General features: G+C 39.1%; 2 protein-coding genes across 4 annotated transcripts in view; one reads left to right on the forward strand and one right to left on the reverse strand.

Annotated features, from left to right (window-relative positions):
• BMX (BMX non-receptor tyrosine kinase) overlaps window positions 1-15162 on the forward strand; it is a 98893-nt gene extending 83731 nt beyond the window's left edge. For all 3 annotated transcript variants that reach the window (XM_011957883.1, XM_011957884.1, XM_011957885.1), the window contains exons 15-19: window positions 1549-1765; window positions 2646-2710; window positions 7135-7253; window positions 10196-10353; window positions 14713-15162. In XM_011957883.1, the coding sequence (XP_011813273.1) occupies window positions 1549-1765; window positions 2646-2710; window positions 7135-7253; window positions 10196-10353; window positions 14713-14787 (634 nt within the window). In that variant the 3' untranslated portion in view covers window positions 14788-15162. The remainder of the gene's footprint in view (window positions 1-1548; window positions 1766-2645; window positions 2711-7134; window positions 7254-10195; window positions 10354-14712) is intronic.
• A 3711-nt stretch (window positions 15163-18873) lies between these two features.
• The window catches only part of LOC105523133 (angiotensin-converting enzyme 2-like), a 5646-nt gene continuing 2299 nt past the window's right edge, over window positions 18874-22220 (reverse strand). The window contains exons 2-3 of the mRNA XM_011957890.1: window positions 21888-22082; window positions 18874-19853 (exon numbers count right to left, since the gene is read on the reverse strand). Of these exons, the coding sequence (XP_011813280.1) occupies window positions 19745-19853; window positions 21888-22082 (304 nt within the window). The 3' untranslated portion in view covers window positions 18874-19744. The remainder of the gene's footprint in view (window positions 19854-21887; window positions 22083-22220) is intronic.

The raw sequence follows: 22220 nt of genomic DNA on the forward strand, positions 1-22220 counted from the left end.
CTGTCAGGGGGTGAGGGGCTAGGGGAAAGATAGCATTAGGAGAAATACCTAATGAAGATGACGGGTTGATGGGTGCAGCAAACCACCATGGCACATGTATACCTATGTAACAAACCTGCACACTCTGCACATGTATCCCAGAACTTAAAGTACAATACAAAAAAATAAAATTAAAAAATCAACTTCTGCGTGGCAAGAAAACAAAATAAAAACCCTATGCAAACTAAAAGATAGATGACAAACTGGGCAAAATTATTTGTAATTCATATTATAGACAAAAGACTAATCTCCCCAACAAGGCTAATACTTCCAAACTCATTAACAACTACACTAATGCACTGTTTGTTTGTACAAAGGATCACTCAGAGTCAGCTCAGAATCTAAGAGTAAAGTACATGCCAATCCAAAAATGTGTCCAAATTCACTGAAATACAATGTAGAACAGAGAATAAAGAGTAATTGGAGTTACTAAGTACCTTCAAAAGCTTTATGCTTAACCGTGAAGACAGTAAAAAGAGTAAAGCAGCAGTTCGGGAGCCTGTTTGGAGAAGTGAAGGTGATATGGCAGCACACTGCTAGAGACTCCGTTAGAAATTTAGCTTAACCTGTGCATCTCACAAATGGAAAAATAAATCAAGATAGGTGAGAAAAGACATCATGAGAAAGGTAACTAGGGTAGGAGAATCACACTTTACAAGAAGGTTTGCTTGATTTCTTTTAAGCTCTAGGCTAGTACAAAATGTAAGGTTGATATTACTTAAAGTAATAAGAAACACTAAAGAACTCTTCAATTGCAAGATTAAACACTTCCATCTGGAACATCTGATTACTAAATAAATAGCCCATAGCCATATTATGCTCCGTTTTCTTCTACTTAACTTTCTCATTTTAAAAAGGGTGCTGGGAAGAGGTACGGTAAAACCATCCGCCATAATAAAATGAAAATGATCTCATTAAAAAAAATCTGAGTGTCCATACCATCACGACCTACCAGAAGTGCTACATCGTATGGTTAGTATTTTATAAATTTGTTAATCAAAAATAATGAAAATAATAATGTAAAATAATTTTTAAAAAATCAAACCTCATCTGACTTCATTTAACCTGCATCCTTCGTATTCTGATATACTTGCTTAGAATGAAATATTTAGATGTGAAAGTTAATAAAAGGGAAATGATTGTTCTTAGGGTGTGACTTCCTCTAAATAAGTCATGGACGTTCCCAAGATGCCATGAGACTAAACAGGGTTTCCGGTGCAACAGACCATTGCTACCCTGATTCTCTGTAGGAAAGTTGAATACAGCATTCACAAACTGCTAAATTGCTGCTGAAGTCACCAATGTCTGATATGAGGCAGAATTTTTTTTTTTTTTTGCCTCCAAAGATAATTGTGCTTGCAATATAAGATCCTAAACTTTTCCCTCTCTTTCTCTGTTCAAGTGAAAGGGGGGAAATTAAAACAAACAGAAATCTGAGAGCAACTCTTTTTCAGTACATGTAGAAAATGGAGTGTGGAGCATTGAACTTTGAAAATCTGTTATTTCCAGAAAACTCAGCCATCCCAAGCTGGTTAAATTCTATGGAGTGTGTTCAAAGGAATACCCCATATACATAGTGACTGAATATATAAGCAATGGCTGCTTGCTGAATTACCTGAGAAGTCATGGAAAAGGACTTGAACCTTCCCAGCTCTTAGAAATGTGCTACGATGTCTGTGAAGGCATGGCCTTCTTGGAGAGCCACCAATTCATACACCGGGACTTGGTAAGCAAAGCCATTGGAATTTCAAAGAAAGGAAAGCAGTCCATGGCTCCCACTTCTGGAGATGGGGTCACTGGTGGGGAAGGCAAGAAGGGCACCATCCCTTTTGCTTTGCTCACTTGTGACTTGTTTAAGCAAATGACATTTTTACAAAAATCAATGTAAAAATATTTGAAGTATGGAAAGAACAGTGAGAATAACATAAGCTGTTAAGGTCTACATAGCTGTGTTGTGGTATGAAGGAGAACAGATGGAAAAGAAAGACTTTGGCCAATTTAGTGTTTCTCAAAACCATTAAACCCAAGTTGACCTTTATTTCAGGAAGGGCTTAGTGCTAAAGCAGGCATTTGATACAATAACTGAAAATGAAAAAAAAAAAAAAAAGGAAACAGAATTTGTGTGTCTTTGAATCAGAATGGGAGTGGGGAGTGCTGTGTTTGGTATTCACTGGTATTTATCTTTAGAGATTTTCTTGCACTCAACAGTAGACCTGCATTCACACTAGGCCCGTATGGTCCCTAAGTCACAGGTGCAGCGTTTATGCCTTCAAAGTATCTGTGAATGCACACACGGTATCTGGTGGTGGAAAGGGAGATTCTAGAAATTTCTCATCTTTCCTTGATAAGCTAAGGTTCTGTGTTTAAAGTGTAATACCTTTTCATGTCGTTTGACAAGGATGAATGCTTGGTTGAAAGTACTCATGGGAGAACATTTTTATTTTGAAAAATTGAAAATTGCAAAGGAAAGAAAAGACAACTTTAGAGCATTTGGGGGTTGTGCTAGGTAATCTTAGATTTTGCTGAGAATTCTACTGAAGAGGAGGAAAATGTCAGGAGATTCTTGGTCACTTTCACTACTTGGTGACTTTGTTTTTCCTTTAAAGGCTGCTCGTAACTGCTTGGTGGACAGCGATCTCTGTGTGAAAGTATCTGACTTTGGAATGACAAGGTAAGCCAATTCCAAAAGGGCAACCAGTGAAAGGGGGATTTCCATTCACATTTGAACACCTTCATAATTGAAGGCCTTGTGGGGATATAGAAGGTGCTCTGAACTGGGGGCTTAGAAACCTAAGTCCCTCCCATACTGCCTCTAACTACCTGTGAAACATGTTTCACCTCATTCCTTCGCTTATAAGATGGGATTGTTCTTCAGAAATTATCTGAAGTCACTTTTAGTTCCTTCAACAATCTGATACTTTCTAAACTTCTAAATAAATTCCATGAGAGATCCTAAATTTAAATACAGTATGTTACAGCCACATTATTGGATTTTTAAAATTTCTTTTAAATTTTTTTATTTTTAATTTTTGTGGATACATAGTAGGTGTATATATTTATGGGGTACATGTGATGTTTTGATACAGGCATGCAATGTGAAATAATCACATCATGGAGAATGGGGTATCCAGCCCCTCAAGTACTTTGGAGTACTACTCAGCCATTAAAAAAGAATGGATAAATATTTATAATTTTTTAACTCAATCAAGGATCTGCTAGCTCTTTTTGTTTGTTATGTTTTAAAAAAACCTGATGTTCAAATGGGTAGAGCATTCACACTAGGAAAATTTTTGTTGTCACATCATTAGATTTTCTGCATCACAAAGTAAGGCATAAAACTAGACTCTGAGATTCTCTTGATGGGCATTCTACCACCACTTGATGATTTGGAACAATTATTTTGATTACGATAGTTTTTTAAAAGTCTTCTTTTACCTTTATCCTGAATCCTAATACTATTTAAGCCTCAGAGCAAATTTTCATAGTTTTACATAGAAAATGAAGACATACACATTGACCTTTCTATTCAACATTTATTGCATGCCTACTGAATACCTCAGTCCTGCAGGAGATACTGATATGAATAGGATAGTCCCTGCCCTCAAAATGACCACAGTTTAGTCTAGAGGGTAAGTAGATATCCCTGACATTGAGACAAAATACAACTATAAAGTGCTGACTCAACATGTAATTCTGAAGGTGAATAATGCAGTTTAAAAGAGATCTGAAGAGTTGACCAAGGCCAGGTTACTATTTAGCAAACATGGCCCTAAAATGCCATAGGAGGGTCTGTTTTTTTAATGTCTTCTCCAAAATTCAGTGTTAGGGGATGCTTTTTGACCCCTGTGGCACATACCATGGAAGATACGGTAATTCCTCTGGGAGCCCTAAATATTGGCAAGATGTCCTTTCAGCTGTGTACTAGTTACCGTCACTCCAACCACCAAACACTGAGTCCCCTACACTGACACTCCAAACATGTAGCTTTCTCAAGGGCAAGAAAAAATAATCTGCTGACAGGTTCTTAAAGCAGGGAGAAGCTCCCAGGTCAAGGGAACTTTACTCTAAAAGCAGGAATATTGGCTGTTATGTCAGCATCCAGGGAACATGCTGTCACGTTCTCTGTAGCTTTGGAAAAGGGAGACAAAAGATCTTGCTCTGAGTAAGAGATCCTGGAAGCCATGTACCAGCCCTGTTGGTTATGAAGCTCTGTGGCCACATCAATTAGATGCCTGTGACTTCATTTGCTCCTACTAGCTTGAAGGAAGGTTTAAGCCACAAGCATCCCCAAACCAGGAGTGCCAGGGTAGTGTCTGGGTGTCTGGTAATGTCTGGGGAACTGAGGGGTTCTAGGGAGAAAAGTATGGAATGTACTGTATGTAATCCTATGAAAGTGTAGTTTATTAATATTATTGTTAATATTTAGAAGAATGATCTTCCCAATCAGCTGTTTTAAATTACAGTGAGATCTCTAAAACATTTGGTGTGTAAATTACATCCAAAATTCCAATTGCCATAACTCCTGTTGTTTTATTTTCTCTAATTAAGAGTCATTATGTGTTTGTTTTTGTTGTGTTTTTTTGTGGGCAAATATATGATGTTCTCTTTTATCAATACCATAAATAATATGCACTTATTATAAGAAAAATAGCAGTAGTGTATAAAGTAAAAAGTAGAATTGTTAGCATCAGTGAATCTATAAAGGTCTGCAGCAACTCAAATTCTTGCCTCCTCAAAGGAAAGGATTCGTCTGAGGGGCATAAGGCAGAGAGAGAGACTAAGGCAAGTTTTTGAGCAGGAGTGAGAGTTTATTAAAAAGTTTTAGAGCAGGAAGGAAAGGAAGTAAAGTACGCTTGGAAGAGGGCCAAGAGGGCAATTTGAGAGATCCAACTGCCCTGTTTGGTTCTTGACTTAGGGTTTCATACCTTGGCATAATTCCAAGGTTTGCATCTTTTCTCCCCTGATTCTTCCCTTGGGGTGAGCTGTCTGCATGAGCAGTAGCCTGCCAGCACTTGGGAAGGGCTGCACGCACAGTGTGTTTAGTTAGGTTGTGCTCATGCTCATTTGAGGCATTTTTCTTTTACCAGTTGGGTATTCCTAGAGGAAGGTCATACACCAGTTAAACTCCATCATTTTGCCTCTTAGTGCGCATGTTTGACCCCAGTTGCCCAGCTCCTGAGATCATATCAGGAAGCTGTTGATCATCAGCTTCAAGTATTTTCTATCTATTGGGAGACTGCCTTTCCCTGGCACCAGCTGTGACCAATTATTATTTTAGAGAGACGGTTAACAACTGCCTATTATCTGACGGTCACCTAACATTCCTGGGTTGGGGGTGGGGGACCTCTCCTGCCCTGCTCATGTCTGCCTAGCTACCTACTCTGACAGAATCCGTCCCTCATTTTCAGTGCTAGGAGTAACCACTGCTCCGATGTTTGGTGGGTATCCTTTCAGACCTCATTCTTAAGTGCATCCAATCATATACACAAATATGCACATTTACTATTTGTTCCCACACACAAAAAAGTGAAATCACATTATACACACTTGCTTTTGCGCATAACCATATACCATGAGCACCTTTTTATTTTGGTAAAGAGTTATCTCATTTTTTAATGGCTACATGCTATTCTATTGTATTAGTGTGCCATAATATATTTAATTACTCCTCAACATTGGGAACATTGAGGTTGCTTTCATTCTATCATTATTACAAACAAAGAGTTTAGTGAACATCCTTCAACATGTATTTTGGTTTTGATATCTCCATAGGATATTTTTGTTCATCATTATTCATAACAGCAGAAGATGAGAAGCCATTTACCTGGTTAAACAAACTATGTTTAATTCCTTCCATAAGAAGAAATAATAAGAGGGAACAGTATTCAGCCATTAAACATGATGCTGCAGTAGAAATGTAACCATATGGGGAAATGCTCATGATATACCATTAAAGGAAAAATAAAAGCAAATCTCAATATAACAGAAACCCTATTTTATTCAACTTATATATGTGGGAAATAAGATCAGAAAGTACAAACAAAAATGTATTTTGAGCGATAGAATTACAGGTTATCTTTAGGGTGGGTTTCTGAATAATTTTATTTTTGCTTTTTTGTGTTTTTCTATTTTTTTAATTTTTTTATTTTTTATTATTATACTTTAAGTTCTAGGGTACATGTGCATAACATGCAGGTTTGTTGCATATTATACTTTAAGTTCTAGGGTACATGTGCATAACATGCAGGTTTGTTACATATGTATACTTGTATAGTTGTGCCATGTTGGTGTGCTGCACCCATCAACTCGTCATTTATATCAGGTACAACTCCCAATGCAATCCTTCCTCCCTGCCCCCCCCCCCCCCATGATAGGCCCCGGTGTGTGATGTTCCCCTTCCCGAGTCCAAGTGATCTCATTGTTCAGTTCCCACCTATGAGTGAGAACATGCGGTGTTTGGTTTTCTGTTCTTGCGATAGTTTGCTGAGAATGATGGTTTCCAGCTGCATCCATGTCCCTACAAAGGACACGAACTCATCCTTTTTTATGGCTGCATAGTATTCCATGGTGTATATGTGCCACATTTTCTTAATCCAGTCTGTCACTGATGGACATTTGGGTTGATTCCAAGTCTTTGCTATTGTGAATAGTGCCGCAATGAACATATGTGTGCATGTATCTTTATAGCAGCATGATTTATAATCCTTTGGGTATATACCCAGTAATGGGATGGCTGGGTCATATGGTACTTCTAGTTCTAGATCCTTGAGGAATCGCCATACTGTTTTCCATAGTGGTTGAACTAATTTACAGTCCCACCAACAGTGTAAAAGTGTTCCTATTTCTCCACACCCTCTCCTGTGTTTTTCTATATTTACCAAACATTTTACATTGAGGTTTTGCTATATTCAGTTAGATATTATTTTTTAAATGCTTACAAACCATAAGCAGCCTCCAGCTAAGCCCACACATTGAAAGGACGCAAAAGTTCCAGAAAACTGAGGCAATCGACTGAGACTCTGGGTGGCTTCTGTGTCCTTCATCGGCCTGCGCCACCACGGCTTAAGGTCTGTGTTGATGTGTTTTCCCTCGCAGGTATGTTCTTGATGACCAGTATGTCAGTTCAGTTGGAACAAAGTTTCCAGTCAAGTGGTCAGCTCCAGAGGTGTTTCATTACTTCAAATACAGCAGCAAGTCAGACGTATGGGCATTTGGTAAGGATATGGCCACATACGACCTGGTCCTGTTTCGTAAACTGACTTCCACAACAGGAAACCACAAGAGTAGCAACGTCCATTTTAAAAGGGCCCTTGAACACTTAAAAAGTTACACATATACCCTGAGACAAGCAAGCGGTTGAAGAAGGTGATCTATTTTCTTGGGTTTGGTATTAGGATGTCTTCGACACATTTTCTAATGTACATCCTGCTAGCACTTTTTCATAAAATCAAAGGGGATAAATCTACTCAGACGTTGAGGTGGAAGGATTGTTTGAGTCCAGGAGTTCAAGTCCAGCCGGCGCAACACACTTAAGACCCTGCCTTTAGAAATATCAAAGGGGGTGAAAGGTTTTCCAGTGAAGATTTCAAATAGTTTTTTAAAAGGAGTCATTGAAAGCTAAATCTCAGTTTTTGCTAAGCCCAAAAAGTGGAAAAGACATCGATCTTCTGCATGAAAATAATGTGATAGCCATTCCCTTCTGCACTGACCAATTCTTAGTGTAAATACCACACATGACTTGGTACTTTCCTTGACTCCTGCCTAGTTTCAAGCAGTCTCCTCTCTGTTAAAATTTATATTTTAGATTGGGATTGGCAAACCACAGCCCAGGACCAGGTCAGTTGGTTTTTGTAAATAAAGTTTTATTGGAACACAGTCATGCCCATTCATTTATGTATTGTCTGTGGCTCATTTTGTGCTACAACAGCAGAGTAGAGTAGTTGCCACAGATACTGCACGTCCCAAAAAGTCTAAAATGCTATGTGGCCCTTTATAGGATAAGTTTGCTGACTCTTATTTTACTAAAATATCTATATTAAAATTTAGTAAAGGTCATTAGAAAAGGGAAACAATTCTTAAATTGTGACTACATTTTCTGATATTTTTTTCTATGTTGTGAGAATATCAAGGCTATTTTCAATCACTGTTGGATGGACCCAGGAGAAGTAATCCAAATGTGACTGAGACTTATTTCATGCCTTAGTTCATAAGCGTAATTTGATTTACTGCTTGTCACCTACAAGATTGCCTTTGAAAAGGGGAAAATTTAGTCATTTATTTCTCTATGTGACACAATTTTTAAAACTATTCCCTTTGTAAAAGTGGCATTGTTCGTTGTTAAAAAAAAAAAAAGAAAGAAAAAGAAAAAAGATAATCAAATACACATAGAAAAAGAAAAAAAAAATCACAAAGATAGCATTTTGGTGAATAATTGATGCCATGTTGTGCTGATTAACTTTTGTACCTTGTTGTCAAAATTAGTTTTGAGGCTGAGTGCAGTGGCTCACGCCTGTAATCCCAACACTTCAAGAAGCCAAGGCAGGCGGATCACTTCAGGCCAAGAGTTCAAGACCAGCCCAGCCAACATGGCAAAAACTTGTCTCTACTAAAAACACAAAAATTAGTCAGGCATGGTGGTGCACGCCTGTAACCCCAGCTACTTGAGAGTCACGAGAATCGAGAATCGCTTAAACCTGGGAGGCAGAGGTTACAGTGAGCTGAGATTGTGCCACTGCACTCCAGCCTTGGCGACACAGCAAGAGACTGTCTTAAAAAAAAAAAATTAGTTTTCATAATCATGCATCAATTATAAATGATGCCAAAAAATCCATGCCCTTATTTAATAATTACAGCTTGTTTTTGATCAAAAACTAGTATTACCCAGCTTGATTATTTACTGTATGCCATAGAAGTTGGCCCCAGATATTTTCCGGCTGTTTATAAACACTAAATTCATTCTTAAACCGTATATCCCAGTGAGGATACCCAAAATGAATCAAGGCCTCTGATAGCAATTCCCAAGAAAGAACCCCACCGATAGTTTGAAATAAGTGTGTAGCCTTCCAAAGAGAAAGTTATGAGGAAACTGCATTCTTTTGGATGGTTGTTTTAGATTGTGTGTTTTAAAAGAAAAAAAGCAGCCATAAAATGTGTAAGGTTGCTTTATTATAAATATTTGAACGTAGCTGATTGTTGACATTTTCTGACCTTGGCCAGCACAGCACAATTGCCGCCATTTAGAGAGAACCTGGAACATTTCAGTGCTCTTTTAAGTGCCCTACGTGTTTTATCCTATTTCATCCTCACAGCAAGTCCATGAGGTGCAAATACCCCATTTATAGAACCTGAGGCTGAGAGGGCTTGAGAAACTTATCCTGCCTGTGACAGAAGTCAACTTCAAAGGCCATGTCCAACTGACCCCAAATGCCACCCTCCTGACCACCATGACCAGAACTGAGATTTCTTAACCTGGGGACTGCAGTTTCCTGGATGAGTTTTGGGGGACTGTGAACATCCTGAAACTGAACACAAAACATGCTGTGTATTCACTTTTCCAAAAGGCGGCCAGTGGCTTTCCTCAGATTCCCAAAAGGGCCCCGACCCATATAAGATTAGGAGCCACTGCAGCAATAGAAAGGAGAATGTTGTCAATGACTTTCTCTTTAAATTTCCACTGAAAGGTAATCTGATTGTGCAATGAAATTATTGCATGCAGCTGCCAAAGCAGAGAGACAGAAGGGTGAGGACATCAACCACTCATTCATAAGGGTTGGGGCAGGGGCTCACTACACAGGTAGTTGTAGTGAGGCTGTGTGAGGCTGAATGAAATCTCAGCCACTTCCCAGGAGTAGCTCAAGAATGATGTCTTGGCCCCAAGCGGTTCCTCTGTGGCTGCCCTTGCCATTCACCCATTTTCCAGCAAGCACAGATGTACAGGTATCAGGGAACATGGGGAAGAAAACCCAGGCTCCAGAAGCGATGGCACAGGCTCACCTTCCAAGCTCTGCTCATTTCGCTGGGACTCATTTCCCAGGGATCCCTCACTCTGACCCACAGCCTTCCTGACCTGTTGTGTGAAACTCACTCCACAAACCCTGTACTTTCTGATAACAGCTCTCTTCCTTTTTCATCTGGGCCACCTCTTGGTGCGGTGCAGGGATCCTGATGTGGGAGGTGTTCAGCCTGGGGAAGCAGCCCTATGACTTGTATGACAACTCCCAGGTGGTTCTGAAGGTCTCCCAGGGCCACAGGCTCTACCGGCCCTACCTGGCATCGGACACCATCTACCAGATCATGTACAGCTGCTGGCACGAGGCAAGTGTATCCTCTGGGTGGGCTGGAAGGGGTCTCAAGCACATCCGGGGTGATTACTGCATCACCACTGGGACAAAGCTTTTTTGAGGGAAAGCACCTGGCACAGAGCAGGAGAAAATGGCTCTCAGCCCCTGCTCTAAAATGTTTGTAATCTAAAACATGCAGGTGCCAAACAATTTACTGAACAACTTATATCCAGCAGTGTTCTAAGAACACTATAAATATTAACTTACTTATGCATCAGGAAACACACTGAGGTAAGTATTATCATTGCTAAAACTAACAGAAGAGTAAACAAAGACTCAGAAAGGTTAAGTGACTTGCCCAAGGTCACATAGCTAGTAAGAGGTAGGCTAGCTAGTGCCAGGGTCCCTGTTCTTAACTGCAACACTATGGAGCTCCTCAAGTAGAAAATGAGTAGCAGAAAACATCTAACCACACGTAGAGAACACATAATGGACACTATCCCGTCTTCTCTCCCCTGCCTCCCAAACACTGAATAAAAGCATTCCATTCAGGTAGAAGATAAGGGTATCTTATGGGGAAGACATGGAGCTGAAGTTTCAGGGGATTAATTTGCAAAGCATCCACTAACTTCATAGAACTAATGGAGGTTGTTAAGGAAGTATGAGGCTCCATGTGTGCCCTTACTGAACTCAAAGTCTTTACACACACACACACACACACACACGCACACATAACAATGGGACTGAAAACACCTAGCAGTTTATAATTATGTGCCAGAATTAGAAAGACAAGGTTTTTGCCATAACTTTCAATGGCAAAAAACGTGATTACTTTTGCACCAATCTAACACATGAAGAGCTCAGAGGAAAGAGAAACCAGCTTCCTGAGATAAAGCAGCTTCCTGAATGCATTGGTACCTGAGCTGAAGCAGGAAATCTCTACAAAATGTCCTAAGTATGTGAGTGGAGACATTGTAAAAGGGTGTCCAGGTGAGAACAGCACAAGCAAAGGTGTGGCAGCAGGAACGAGCATGGCATGATAGGTTGGTGCTATCGTTGGAAGGGCTGGAGATAAGTTTGGAAGAGTAGGTCTGGTTCAGGTTCTACAAGGTGAATAACAAGGAGACAAATGCGAGTTTTGGTTGTTATAGGCAATGAGGAGCCACTGAAGACTTTTGAGCAGTAACATGATAAAAAGAGGCTTTTGAGAACATTAATCTAAGAGCCCATGTTCATAATCATTATATGGTACTTCCTCAATGACAAAGGGCCTAATGCTGCATTCATTCATTCCCTAGTAAAAGGCAGATTAGTGTAATGGTTAAAGCTATGGGTTCTGGCATCAGAATACCTGGGTTGAATCCTGTCTTGATCACTTACTAGTTATATGACCTTGTACAAACCTCCTATTATCTCTGTGCTTCACTGTACTGTAGTACTTACCTGTAATGTAATACTTACCTCATAGGATTTTTGTGTGGATTGAATGAATTAACATTATAAAGTCCTTAGGACAGTGCCCGGTACACAGTTCTGTTTGTCTGTTATTAATATTGTGTGTATATATATATGTATTTACAAAGCACCTATGCACCAGGCAGTATGCTTGGTGCTAAGAATAAATTGTCGCACACAACTTAAATAGTTTCTAATCTCTTGTACTGGAGCCTAGAGTCCCACTTTGGAAGAGTTGCTGATTGCATCACATAACATTATTTTTTGTTTAGCCTTAACTTATCGCCTGGGATATGAACACTCTGTAATTTCCCACCCTATGGCATTTGGAACAGTATATAAGATTTCCCCACCTTTTTTTCCCCCAAATGTTGACTATGGGAACCATGGATATGGACAGGGATATGCAGACTACAGTAGCCAACAGAGCACTTATGGCAAGGCATCTCGAGGGGGTGGCAATCACCAAAACAATTACCAGTCATACTAAAGGAGAACATTGGAGAAAATAGGATGAGATGTTAAAGTAACCCATCTTGCAGGACGACATTGAAGATTGGTCTTCTGTTGATCTAAGATGATTATTTTGTAAAAGACTTTCTAGTGTACAAGACGCAGTTGTGTCCAACTGTATATAGCTGCCAATTAGTTTTCTTTGTTTTTACTTTGTCCTTTGCTATCTGTGTTATGACTCAATGTGGATTTGTTTATATACATTTTATTTGTATGATTTCATGTTAAACTTCAAATAAATGCTTCCTTATGTGATAGCTTTTCTGCATCAGGTACTACCTAGCTCTATAAAAATGTAATTTAAAATAAATAATAATTAAGGCACAGTTGATTTTGTAGAGAGTATTGGTCCATAGGGAGAAACTGCGGTCCTTTATGAAGAGCCAGCCAGGGTCACCCTCTTCCCCAATTTGTAGATGTATTCTATGCTCTTAAGGTTCCATCTTCTCCCTGTTAACTGAGGTTTCTACCGCACTTTTGAATCATGTTCTTTCCGCTGCGGTTATCTGAAGACTGTCCTGAGACGAAGGCAGAAGTGCTGTGATTAACAGAAACTTTCTAGTAGACCATGTCTTTTTTCTTTTTTCTATCAGGTTTTAAAGATCTCTTTACAAATTAGGGAGAGTAATACTTTAAGTTATCAGCTTTATTTGATTGAGGGTGGGTGGGTTTTTTTTTTTTTTTTTTGACCATGCAGAAGTTTTTCTTAATATAGCTGAATATATCAATATTTGTTTTTATTGCTTCTGGAAATTGTCATAGGCTTCAGGCTTTCTCATGCCCAAATTACAATGACTTTCACCCGGATTTTCCTCTAGTACTTTTATGATTGCATTATTTTCCATTTATGTTTCTGATATAGTTTGTGTTTGTTATGGTATATGGTTTCAAATATGGCTCCAAATATATAATCTTATGTGACTATTCTGTTGTTGTCAGCCCTATTTATTAAAAGACCATCTTATCACCAGGAATGAGATACCACCTTAAAGGTGGTGAAATGCCACCCTAATATTATACTAAATTTCCATATGTACTTGAATCTATTTGGAGACTTCCTCTTCTGTTCTTTGGTCTCTTTGTTCATGTGCTAGCACCACACTGCTCTGATTCTGTAGAGACTTTATAATATGTTTGAATACTAGGTAGGCTAGCACCCCGCATTGCTCACCTTACTTTATAATTTCTTAGCCATTTTTACATATTTTTTAATTCTATAAAGAATCAATTTGTTTAGCTTGAAACAAACTCATTCATATTTTTGAGGAGATTGTATTTAGTTTGTATTTTAAGTTGGAAAATTTGACATCTTTATGATACTGACTTGTCCTAGTCTAGGACGAAGGAAGTTTTTATTTTTATTTTTGTTTGTTTGTTTGGTTGGTTGGGTTTTCTTAGACAGAGTGTTGCTCTATCACTCGGGCTGGAGTGCAGTGGTATGATCTAGGCTTACTGCAACCTCCACCTTCCAGGCTTAAGTGATTTTCATGTCCCAGCCTCCCACGTAGCTTGGACTACAGTTGTGCACAACCACAGCTGGCTAATATTTGTATTTTTAGTAGAGACAGGGTTTCACCATGTTGGTCAGGATGGTCTCAAACTCCTGGCCTCAAGTAATCCGCCCATCTCAGCATCCCAAAGTGCTGGGATTACAGGCATGAGCCACTGGTTTACGCCATTCTCCTGCCTCAGCCTCCCGAGTAGCTGGGACTACAGGCGCCCGCCACCTCGCCCGGCTAGTTTTTTTGTATTTTTAGTAGAGACGGGGTTTCACCGTGTTAGCCAGGATGGTCTCGATCTCCTGACCTCGTGATCCGCCCGTCTCTGCCTCCCAAAGTGCTGGGATTACAGGCTTGAGCCACCGCGCCCGGCCCAGGGATGCTTTTTTATATAGTCCAGTCTACATTTGCATTTTTCATCCGTGTTTCAAAGTCGTCCTCATTTTAGAGGGGGAGACTTTTTAGTGTTTTATTTTGGTGGTGGTGTTATTATAAATGGGGTTTTCTCTTCCATGATAACTTCTAAGTGGTTACTGTAGGTATATATGAAGGCTATTGATTTTGTATGTTAATTTTATATCCTGCTGTCCTAGTGAATTCCTTTATTCTTTAAGTTGATTCTAACATTGATAGTCTCAGATTTTCCAGGTATACACTAAAATGCTTGCAAATAAAGAGACTTTTTCTTTTCCAATTATTGGGGCTCTAATTGTTTTGCATTGGTTAACACCTTCAACATAATATTAAGAGTGGTTATTATAGTGAGCGTCCTTGCCTTATTTCTGACCTCAATTGAAATGCCTACTGTGTTTCCACATTTTAAAAGTTGCTAGCTTTAGGACTTAAGTGTAAATATTTTATATATTTTATCTTTGATCATAACTTTCATCATCTAAAACACTGGGTTTTTTGTTGTTTTTGTTTAGCTTCCAGAAAAGCGTCCCACATTTCAGCAACTCCTGTCTTCCATTGAACCACTTCAGGAAAAAGACAAGCCTTGAAGAAGAAACTAGGAGTGCTGATAAGAATGAATATAGATGTTGGACAGCATTTTCATTCATTTTAAGGAAAGTAGCAAGGCATAATGTAATTTAGCTAGTTTTTAATAGTGTTCTTGTACTGTATATTATTTAGAAATGAACAAGGCAGGAAACAAAAGATTTCCTTGAAATTTAGATCAAATTAGTAATTTTGTTTATGCTGCTCCTGATATAACACTTTCCAGCCTATAGCAGAAGCACATTTTCAGATTGCAACACAGAGACTGCATTCACGTGTAAAGACTGAGCAGAATTGAAAAATTACTTATTGGATAGTCATTCTTTTCTTTATATTGTCACTGTCACAACAATTAAATATACTACCAAGTACAGAAATGTGGACATTTGTCTTCATATTTCAGTGTTTTCAAACTTCAGTAGGCATGATGATAATCAAATGCAGAGTTTATGAAAAGATTCCTAGAAACTACCTCCATAAAACCTGGTGGAGGAGGTCTGAGTGCAGCCTGTGAATTTGTATTTTTAGCAAACTCCCAGATGTTACTGAAGCAGTTGTTCTGAACTGTCCTACGGGACCTCGTTACATGGTGGGGTATCATTAGGTGGTCCATTATTCAATCCAAATGGCACAATTCTCTCCTAATATCCAGATGAGTACAATGACTCTTAATGTCATGTATAAAACTAAAGTTAAAGAATATTAAATAATATATTAAATATGTTGCACATAAAGCAAGTTTTTTAAGACGCTAAGGTACGATTTCTAGAATTAATTACATTGTTGCTTTCTAATCATTTTAAATCCTTGAGTTTGGGGATCTGGGGCTTCTGGCTAGTTTGAAACTGAAGTTATCAGTCTGCTATCTTAACATAAAAATACAGAAGTACTATTTTAGCTTCTCATGGCTATTACTAAATAGTATTTCAGGTTTAAAACTGTACCTGGGGATGCCCTTCTTCACGGCCTGCTACTGAACCCACTGGTTTTAACCTCTTTCCAAGTATTCCCTTGTCTTTTCTACAACGTCAAGAAGGGAGAGACCGATTCTGTAGAGGGCACCATTACAATGAAGAGACACCCCAATTACACCCTGCTGCTATTTTCCAGAGATCAGTCAATAATCTCTCAGAGACATTTATATCCTCTCTCATCCCACTCTGTCCTTCAGCCACCAGCTAGTTTCAATGCTCCCTCTTGCTTATTTGTTTCTTGACATTTCATTAGTAATTCCTTCATTTCAACAGAGAATTGACACTCGTTAAGTCTTCTATTTTTTACAGAGGCACACAAATCTCAATTTATAATGAAATGTACCTCAAAATAATCACTAGGGCATTTGTATATTTTATCTTTGTAATTTTTTTTGTAGTGTTGACTGTATGCTAGGTTCTTTCCTACCCAAGAGAAAAGAAAGAACAGGTGACCCAAACCCTCTGTCTCAATGGACCCACAGTCCGATGGGGGTGCCAGCCTTTCCTGCACCACAAACTGTTTCCCCACTCAGAGGATGAGCTCATGCACAAGCTGGGTCTTTCTGGTCTCCCTCTTGAAGATTTTTTTCCTCTCTTCTTCTTATTTTTGTATATTTACCTTTTAAAAATAATCCTCTTTATAACAAAATACACGCTTGTAGCAACAATTCAAACAATACAGAATTGTTTACTATGAAAAGAGGCCAAAGGCCTGCTTAGAAGCCTAGCTGCAAAAATCAAGTCAGGCAACAATTTAAGGTACCACTAGAGGTTTATCAGAAAACAAGTCCAGTGATGCTAGGAGGAGCCAAGTAAAAGAACACTATTCATAGTATTTCAAACGTGCATAATGATTTTTTTAATGCTGTATAACTGTGTTTAGTGCTGATATCCGGAATTTATTATTGTTATCTTAAACCAAGAGTCTGCCTACGCTCTTTTGGCAGTGAAGAAAAAGGAAGACTATGTGGTAAGAAACTTTTCCAAAGGGCAGGCTGCAGAGCAAGTTCAGATAAGTCACTTGCTAGGTAAAATCCAACAGACGCTCCCCAGTCTTGCTGAGCATTTTCTGACCTGCCAGAAGTCAAACACAAAGTCAAGAGGGTCTGGCAAAACTCACCTCACATCTACTTGACTTCATTAAGATTCCAACACAGTAGATTTAGCAAGTTGAGTTTCTCAGTTTGTATTCTATCTTGGGAGTGGGTTTATGAGGAAGAGAGATTGGACCTACGGCCCCATCTTTACCTAAATGTGGAGGGAGGAGGGTCTCAAATGAGGAAGAATAGTTCACTGAGAGACACCAGAGAAGAGGAAGCTAGCACCTGCCCTTTCTGGCCTGATCACTACGTTTCTCTGGTCTGTGAGCTCCACAATGGCCCTTTTGCATTTGCAGTTTCATTTAATCCTTGCTTCCTTATAGCCCAGGGTTTGGCAAAGTTTGTTTGTAAAGGGCTTTGTGGGCCATGCTGTCTCTACTTCAACTACTCAGTCTGCTCTGTAGCATGAAAGGAGCTCTAGACAATATGAAAATGAATGGGTGTGGCTGGGTTCCAATAAAACTTTATTTATGGACACTGAAATTTGAATTTCATATCATTTTCATTTATCATGAAATCTTAATTTTTTTCAACCACTTAAAAATGTAAAAATCACTCTTAGTTCACAGACCAGACAAAAACAGGTGGTGGGGTGGCCGGGTGCAATGACTCACGCCTGTAATCTCAGCACTTTGGGAGGCCGAGTCAGGCAGATCACCTTGGTCAGGAGTTCGAGACCAGCCTGGCCAAATGGTGAAACTCCATCTCTACTAAAAACTACAAAAAATTAGCTGGGTGTGGTGGCACACACCTGTAGTCCCAGCTACTCAGGAGGCTGAGGCAGGAGAATCACTTGAACCCGGGAGGCAGAGGTTGCAGGGAGCCGAGATTGTGCCACTGCACTCCAGCCTGGGTGACAGAGCAAGTCTCCATCTCAAAACAGAACAAAACAAAACAACACAAAAAAGGTGGTGGGCAGGATTTGGTCCATGGGTCATTGTTTGCCAACTTCCATCCTAGGCCCAGGCACTGGTCCCTCTTTGTAGAGTCTCCATCCTTTCAGAGGATGCTCCTACACAGGAAAAGGACCACAAGCTTTACCTGGTGGGCACAGTGAGGACTGTTCTAGAGAAAACCCCAAAATTAAGTTATGGAAATAAGCAGGTTTTTCTTTCTGTGTTACAGTTGGACACTATGTGACATGACCATGGCTCCTTTGCCATGTCTGGGGAGGCTCTTTTGAAGGTGTTAGATGATGAAAGTGGTTCCTGCAGAAATTATTCTTGCACTGTGTTGAACCAAGACAAGGACTGAGAACTTCATAAAGACCATGTGGCAACTACAAAGGATGTTTAGATAGCAGTAGCTTGACAGAAGATTTTCATGATATATTACAGAAGATGGGACATATGCAAGATAAAAGAAAAAAACTGTCTATGAAATGGTTGCTTTGCCAAGGAGTAAATTATGCTGTGGGCCCAATGAACGGCAGGATGATGCAGATGGCGATGTGAAATGTTGATTGTATCTCACAAAATAACAAAGAACTCTCTCTGCTACCTGGGTGTCAGATAATTAAGACATCAAAGAGCCTCAAATGATCCTTATTTTGAGGCTATTTTATAGATTATGAAAGTCATCTTCCCCTGACTTGGCTAATTGATCCACCATTACCACAGAGAATTTATGAAGTACAAAGTCATTCTAACACTATGCTGGTCAGCACATAGAATGAGTTAATGGGTAGAGTTTGGATATGTTAATCTATTTAATCTAGTTTTAATCAATCTTCAGGTATCTAAGAAATTCTGTGCTCACACTGGGATAGTGACTGTGAGAAATATAAAAGCAGCATCAGGTTTGGTTCCCAACCTGATGGTGTATACACTCTGTACACAACTTTTTTGGGACTAATTTTACAATTGCTTTGTACAATAAAGCAATCTGAGAATTTGCAATATATCACGAGACATTTGGGAGGTCAGGAGCCCCAGACACTCAGATGATAACTTTGTTCATAAAAGTGAAAAGCAGACAAAACGTAAAGAAGCCCCAGCACATAAGTAAGCATAAGGAGTGTGCAAATCTAGCATTTATTGAGTGTCTGCTTTGTGCTCAGCACTACTCAAACACTGTGGGCAAACACAAAAGATTTAAGAGACTAGATATCCACTTCAGAGGGTGAACATACAGTTGGAATTTCCCTTCACTCCACAGTTAGAGAACAGTGGAAATGAGTTTCTATCAGGCATGCTCTGGGAGTTCACGGAGGCCCCTGGCGCTAGTTTTGTGTTGTCAGGGAGATGTTGATCAAGCAGCTTGGAAGTGAAAAAGCAATGTCCTCTACCTGTTCCCTGGATTCTTCTCTCTTTAGACCTGTCACCTTGAAGAAAGCATGATCTATTCCAAACATCACTGTAGGCAAATCACCATAGTACTTGGATTAAGTTAATGTGAAGAAAGCATGTCATCCTTGACAATGGATTCACTGAAAGTGAACTAGTGCATGCCATTCTCAATCCTTGCAGCTGCACCAGTTCCCAGGCACTGTCCTTACAAGTGTTCCATCCATATTCCATACAAGGTCCAATACTTGCTCCCATGATATATCCTTGTTTTCAACTTCAGAAATTCAACAGACATTTACATTTAGATTATCCCTGAACAGCCTGTGAGACCAAATACACACTTTCCCTAATACACTCTAATACAAAATCCTTATTAGGAAATAGAACAGAAGTCAAATCCAGAGACAGAAATAAATACTGAAAGTAATGTCAATGAAGATGCTCTCTCCTTGACCATGTTGTCTTTGGACAATTTTTTTCTGAACAGATTCATAGTTTTGACATTTAATGATATCTTTATCATCTCATATGTTCTATACCATGAAATTAACATTTACCTACAACAAAATCACCTCAAGAGGAAAAACATAGATTTTTCTAAAAGGAGGTCTGAACATCATCAGTGTTTTGGAATCCTGGATTATTTTCTCCTTTGCTAATATCGATGGAGGCATAAGGGTTTTCTTCATTTCTTGCTTGATTTTTCCTGTTAAATAGAGCAAGGTTGCCTTAATACACCTATGCTAAAATCAATCAGATTGATGAAGATCAAAAAGTTTGACAGCACTCTGTGTTAAGGAGGCTGGGTGGGAGGAACAGGAAGCTTCATAAACTGTTGATGTGAGTATAAATTGGTACAGCCGCTATTGAGGGCAATGTGGCAATATTTATCAAAATCAGCAATTGCACGTGTGCTTTGCCACAGCTTTCCCGCTGCTAGGATTCATCTTACAGGTATATTGCACACACAGGAAATTACCTATATGAAGCCATCACAACTCTTTTTTAAGTAAACATAATATTTTGAAACAACATAAAAGTTCATCAATAGATGACTGTTTAACAAAATTACAATCCATTTGTGAAGTGGGAAATTATACTGCCAGAAAAAAGGAGAAGTTTTTTGTGCAACTAATGTGTAATGATCTCTAAAACACATTAAGTGGGCTGGGTGTGGTGGATCACACCTATATAAATAAAAATGTTAAAAAACCATTAAGTGGAAAACAAAATATGCAGAACATTATTTATAGCCTGCTAACATTTGTATACTAAAAAATAAGATATACATATGCACATATACACATATATACACTAAAAAAGTATATATTTGTATACTAAAAAGGAGATATATATATATATCCGAGAAAAAAGAAAAAAAGACTATATATATAACTCTTTCTATATATATATATATATCTCTCTATATATATATATATAGCGTGTGTGTGTGTGTGTGTGTGTATCTCCAAGGAACTGATCATTTTGTTTGGCTTTGGGAAGAGAACTTGGAGGCAAAAGGCGATAAGGAAGACTCTTCATGTTCATCTTTGTATTTTTTAATTTTAACCACATGAATGTATTACACATTCAATGCCTAATTTTTTAGATGAAGCTATTTTGGGTAACTGAAAAATCTCTATAGTGAAGAAAATTGAGGAAAATAGACTAGCACATATAGAGATTCAATCAAGAATATGTTTAAACAACCTGAGGTGTGCATAGAGTTCTGTTAGGTGCTATAAAATATTAACCTTCATTTCATAGGCCCAGCAAGAGTCCATTTCTTAAGGACAGAAGAAAAACATCTAGTAGCAAAGCAAGACTAGAAATCAGGTATCTAGTAATTTAAATCCTCAATGAGCTTTGATATTCAGTTCAGGAACAAACTAGAGCATGCCTAACCATGAACTGACAGAATGATATGGAGTCTGAGCTACCCCATGAGAAATAAAGGTGAGTAAAGAGTAGCAGTTTGGGCAGGGCACGGTGGCTCACGCCTGTAATCCCAGCACTGGAGGGTGAGGCAGGCGGACTGCTTGAACTCAGGAGTTCAAGAACAGCTTGGGCAACATGACAAAACCTTGTCTCCACAAAAAATATAAAAATTAGCTGGGTGTGGTGGCGCACCCCGGTAGTCCCAGCTACTCAGGAAGCTGAGGTGGGACAATCACTTGAGCCTGGGAGATCGAGGCTGCAGTGAACTATGACTGCACCACTGCACTCCAGCCTGGGTGACAGAGCAAAAGACTCTGTCTCAAAAAAAAAAAAAAAAATTTAAAATTAAAAATTTAAAAAAAAACACAAGAGTAACAGTTTGAAAGAAATCTCACAGCCCATTCTGGAACAATTTCACGGTTCAAACCCATCAGCAATCCAGTCTCCAACAATCCAGTCCCCACTTTTAGACTGAAAAGGATTCAGCAGTGAGAGCAGTGAGAACCATTCCCTGAGCCCAACCATACCTGCTGAGTTTGCAGTGCCTCTCTGTAGGAGGGAAATGACACTGTGGCTGGGATGGAGTTTACTAGGGCATGCTAATAAATCCCAGGCCAGATACTTACTGTGAACTGCTGATGACACCTAGTAAATTTCTACGGAATGCATCAGAGTATTTAGGTGCAAAATTGTCCAACTGAGTAATTGGCCTATACAATCTACCACTTACTGAAAATTTTCCAGTTACTGTTCTCTAAATCTTTCTATTTTCAGATAGTTAAGTCTAGGAAAGGCCACTTACTTCTTTCGATCTCTGATCCCAGTGAAGATCAGGACAACAATGCCAGCCACTATCACTGCCATCACAACTCCAAAAACAATTAGCCATATGGTAACGGGGGGCTGGTAAGGAGGTGCAAGTGTTGGCTGTATCCCCAGAAACTCCAGGCTGTTGTCATTCAGACGGAAAGCATCATTGATACGGCTCCTGGAGATCCTATTTGCAAAAGCAAAACATAGCAAAGAGGACACTTAGACAAAATAAAATTGCATGTAGTTATTTACTCTTTTTTTTTTTTTTTTTTTGAGACACAGTCTCGCTCTGTCTCCTGCGCTAGAGTGCAGTGGCCGGATC

This window comes from Colobus angolensis, unplaced genomic scaffold (assembly GCF_000951035.1).
Source record: "Colobus angolensis palliatus isolate OR3802 unplaced genomic scaffold, Cang.pa_1.0 Scaffold450, whole genome shotgun sequence".
Taxonomy (NCBI): Eukaryota; Metazoa; Chordata; class Mammalia; order Primates; family Cercopithecidae; genus Colobus; species Colobus angolensis.